The 3928-nt window shown below is 39.0% G+C and overlaps 1 protein-coding gene across 1 annotated transcript; it reads left to right on the top strand.

The window, feature by feature from the left end:
- The first annotated feature begins 494 nt into the window (after positions 1–494).
- ascl1b (achaete-scute family bHLH transcription factor 1b) lies at positions 495–2269 on the top strand. The gene is made up of 2 exons (XM_060859350.1): positions 495–1278; positions 1629–2269. The coding sequence occupies exon 1, from the start codon at positions 691–693 to the stop codon at positions 1270–1272; it is 582 nt and encodes a 193-aa protein (XP_060715333.1). The 5' UTR covers positions 495–690; the 3' UTR covers positions 1273–1278; positions 1629–2269.
- Positions 2270–3928: the final 1659 nt, after the last annotated feature.

Here is a 3928-nt window from a genome sequence, read left to right as displayed (position 1 = left end):
TATATATATATATATATATATATATATATATATATATATATATATTCATTTATTTACTATTATTATTTTTTTTTATTCCAGAAGATGAATCTGTGCTGCTTGTTGCTGCTCCCTTTCAGGTCCGCTTCCAAAGACCCAGAGATGCCCATTATACGAGCAAAAAGGAAAAAAGTATAGTTTTGTATCTTTAGTTCTAAATTATCACAACAGAGCAATTTAAAGGTCTAGTCTGGAAATCGAGGGCTTAAAACATTACATTGTCGGACTAAAGTATGAGGGATTCACTTCCGACAACAGAGTGACGCGTTCTCTATTTGTCCGGTCGAGCGTGTGGCGCCGAATAGATTCTTTTGAAATCGTCAAAGCCACGCGCCCGGCTCGCGATGCCAGTGCTGGGGGAACCGTTGAGTGGAGGGCGGAGTCTCCTCGGTGGAGCGTGCAGCTCCAGGGGGTGGGATGTGGCCGTGTGCATGTTGAAAAGGGACCGCGTGTCACCCGTCACTTTCACATCGGTTGTTGAACAGGTGCCACCAACATCCAACAAAATTCCACTCGCGTTCCGGTTGACCGAGCCACGCGAAAGGCACGAGCGTGGTGTATAGCCACGTATTCTTTACGGTTCCAGGTCATACATAAGTTTGTCGCTAAGTTTTTTTTTATCGCTTTCATTTGTATTCTCGCTGCGGTTTCATGTATTTTACGGAAATGGAGATCACAAAGACGCAAATAAGTTCTTGCGCGTACCGTTTACAGATTTCGGATAGCTTTGCGTCTCTACAGAAAGCTACGTCTCCAAGCAGCCCGGAGCGCGCGGTCATGAAAAGGCAGCGTTGCAGCAGCCCGGAGCGCCTGAGGTGTACGCGCAGGTTGAACTTCGGAGCTCTTGGTCTCGGGGTCGCTCAGCAGCAGCAGCCGGTAGCTGTGGCCAGGCGTAACGAGCGAGAGAGGAACAGGGTGAAGCAGGTCAACATGGGCTTCCAGACTCTCCGCCAGCACGTGCCCAACGGTGCGGCCAACAAGAAGATGAGCAAAGTGGAGACGCTGCGCTCGGCTGTGGAGTACATCCGCGCGCTCCAGCGGCTTTTGGACGAGCACGACGCCGTGTCCGCTGCGTTCCGGTGCGTTGTCCCGTCTCCCACGGTCTCGAGTTCGTGCTCTGCTGGCCCAGAGTCCCCCCGCTCCGCCTGCTCCTCTGACGAGGGCGGATACGAGCAACTAAACTCGGAAGAACAAGAGCTGCTGGACTTCGCCGCATGGTTCGACGGGTTCTAATCACAGGTGAATAAGCGAACCCTGTTCAGTTTTTGCAGGTTGAATCAACAGACCTTGTAAATGTTTAACGATTTCTATTTGTATGCATAACAATTATTCAGAATTTATTAAAAAAAAAACAAGCAAACAAACAAACTCGTGCAGATAGTATGCAGTAATTCAGCACTTTAATTACTTATTGGAGATTATTCGATTTTATGCAATAGTGTTGGTGATTTATAATGCGCTCATATCATGGCAAACCTTCCCAAATGTTACCTACCGAACACAGTCATTTCTGTCCTTATCATGATGTATATCTACTTTTAAGTACTATGTACTGTAGCACTCTAGGTAATGTTTCTTTTCCTCTCCAGGTGTGTTTATTCCTGTGGTGGTGCTGAAAAGAACAGCAGTATTTCCGGTGCTCCGTTCCGGAGCGCGCGTTATATCAGATCACGATACATGCGCGAGGAAAGTACCGGGCGGCGCGCGCAACACAAAAGTAACTTCCACTTGTGTTCTTCAGCCACATGAACTCAAGGCCAAAAGTCTGGACACCCCCCAATGATGTGATTGCAAGAACATCTGGAGAATATGCGTGGCGAATATTGATTACTGACTAATACTCAGAGACTTTCAACTGACACACACACTCAATATATATGTATGTATGTATGTATGTATGTATGTATGTATGTATGTATGTATGTATGTATGTATGTATGTATGTGATTTGAGAGAGAGAGAGAGAGAGAGAGAGAGAGCAAAGACATGAGAAAAAAGGTGTTGGTGCATGGTAGCATGTGTAAACGCTAAATCTGCATTTGTACAGGCCAAGAGTGAACTGTAACAGATATTGCATTTACATTACACAAGCAGTGAGGGTTTTTTCTATTTGATTAGCGGCTTTTATATAAGTGTGCACTTGCGACTTTTCATACAAACCTGTAAATATTATTGTTTTATATAGAGAATGCTTATTTTATGTAAAATAAAGATGTTATTTATTCAGAAACATTTGTGAGTGTATTGAGTTAGAAATTATAGCCTATGAATATCAAAACACACACGCACATACTATACTGTATATATATATACTGTATATGTTGGGAGTAGATATAAACTTGTTTGCGTTGAAATACAGTCAACATATTTTAGTTTCAATCCATTAAACTGAAAACTATAAACCAAACCTCATACCCAAGCTATCAGCTATCTGTATGCTGCAACATGAATCGAAATGATGTATTGAAATAGGATGGTGTGCTATAGGGGGATGAGTTTACCAGTTCCTAAAATCACTTTCAGTGGCCATTTGTGAAAATCAGTCATGCTGGTCTCACATTGCCAGACATTTCAAAAGGAACCACTCTGCATCGTGTCAGCTTGGTTTAATTGATGGCACAATTTATTATGACCTAGAAAAGTGAGAGCTGACAAAACCTTGAGATACACTGCCTCACCAGTTAATTTTTAAAGAGACAACAAAAAAGTTGAAGTTCAAAGCAATTTACAGCACAAGAATAGCTTTATAGTGTAACCAATCTGTCTGGAATGGCTGACAGAGACAGAGAAAACACTAGAAGATTGATATTGATAAACTGTTTTGGAGGGAGTCCAAGTAAACTTCATCAGGGAGCTCTGTAAGATTGAATGCAACACATTTGCTGTAAGCGCTCCCTTTTCACTTGTTTGCATGAATGTTTTGTCTTTGCAGAATGGCCACAAAAACAGAATAGTTTTATTAAGAAGCAGGAAAGAAACAGTAAGGTCATTAGAGCATCATGTCTAGGTGTTAATGTGCTGACATATAAAATTATTTGTGCAAATATGTATGTGTACTCTGTATTTTATAAAATTTAAAATTTAGCAAAGTACAGGATGTTTTTTAACAGAAAGCTGCACAGCTTTTGTCAGAAACCTATTGTATTTAATGTATGTATGTATTTAATGTATGTATGTATGTATGTATGTATGTATGTATGTATGTATGTATGTATGTATGTATGTATGTTTGTATTTAATGTATGTATTTAATGTATGTATGTATGTATGTATGTATGTATGTATGTATGTATGTATGTATGTATGTATGTATGTTTGTTTGTATTTAATGTATTTATGTATGTATGTATGTATGTATGTATGTATGTATGTATGTTTGTATGTATGTATGTATGTATGTATGTATGTATGTATGTATGTATGTATGTATGGATATATGTATGTATGTATGTATGTATGTATGTATGTTTGTATGTATGTATGGATGTATGTATGTATGTATGTTTGTATGGATGTATGGATGTATGTATGTATGTATGTATGTATGGATGTATGTATGTATGGATGTATGTATGTTTGTATTTTATGTATGGTTGTATGTATGTTTTTCTGTGTGTAATTTAATTAAATTCAATTCAATTCAGTTTAAAGGTATAGCACTTTTTACAATGGACATTGCCTCAAAGTAGCTTTACAGAACATAAGAGACATAATACAAAGAGTTTAATATTATTACAAAATTAATATTATACAAAAAATCAGGATTAATATTAGACTTATAGTTACATGTGTTTGTATTTATCACCAATGAACAAGACTGAGGTGACTGAGTCGACTGTGGCAATAATAAAGGGTACCAGATAAGAAAACCAGACCCTGTCAAAATCAA

Source organism: Tachysurus vachellii, chromosome 23 (assembly GCF_030014155.1).
Source record: "Tachysurus vachellii isolate PV-2020 chromosome 23, HZAU_Pvac_v1, whole genome shotgun sequence".
Taxonomy (NCBI): Eukaryota; Metazoa; Chordata; class Actinopteri; order Siluriformes; family Bagridae; genus Tachysurus; species Tachysurus vachellii.
The sequence above is the reverse complement of the archived record's forward strand: the minus strand, read 5'-3'. Positions and strand labels throughout refer to the sequence as shown.

Coding starts and splice junctions, on each gene's coding strand:
- ascl1b (XM_060859350.1), top strand. CDS start 691: ATGTATTTTACGGAAATGGAGATCACAAAGACGCAAATAAGTTCTTGC.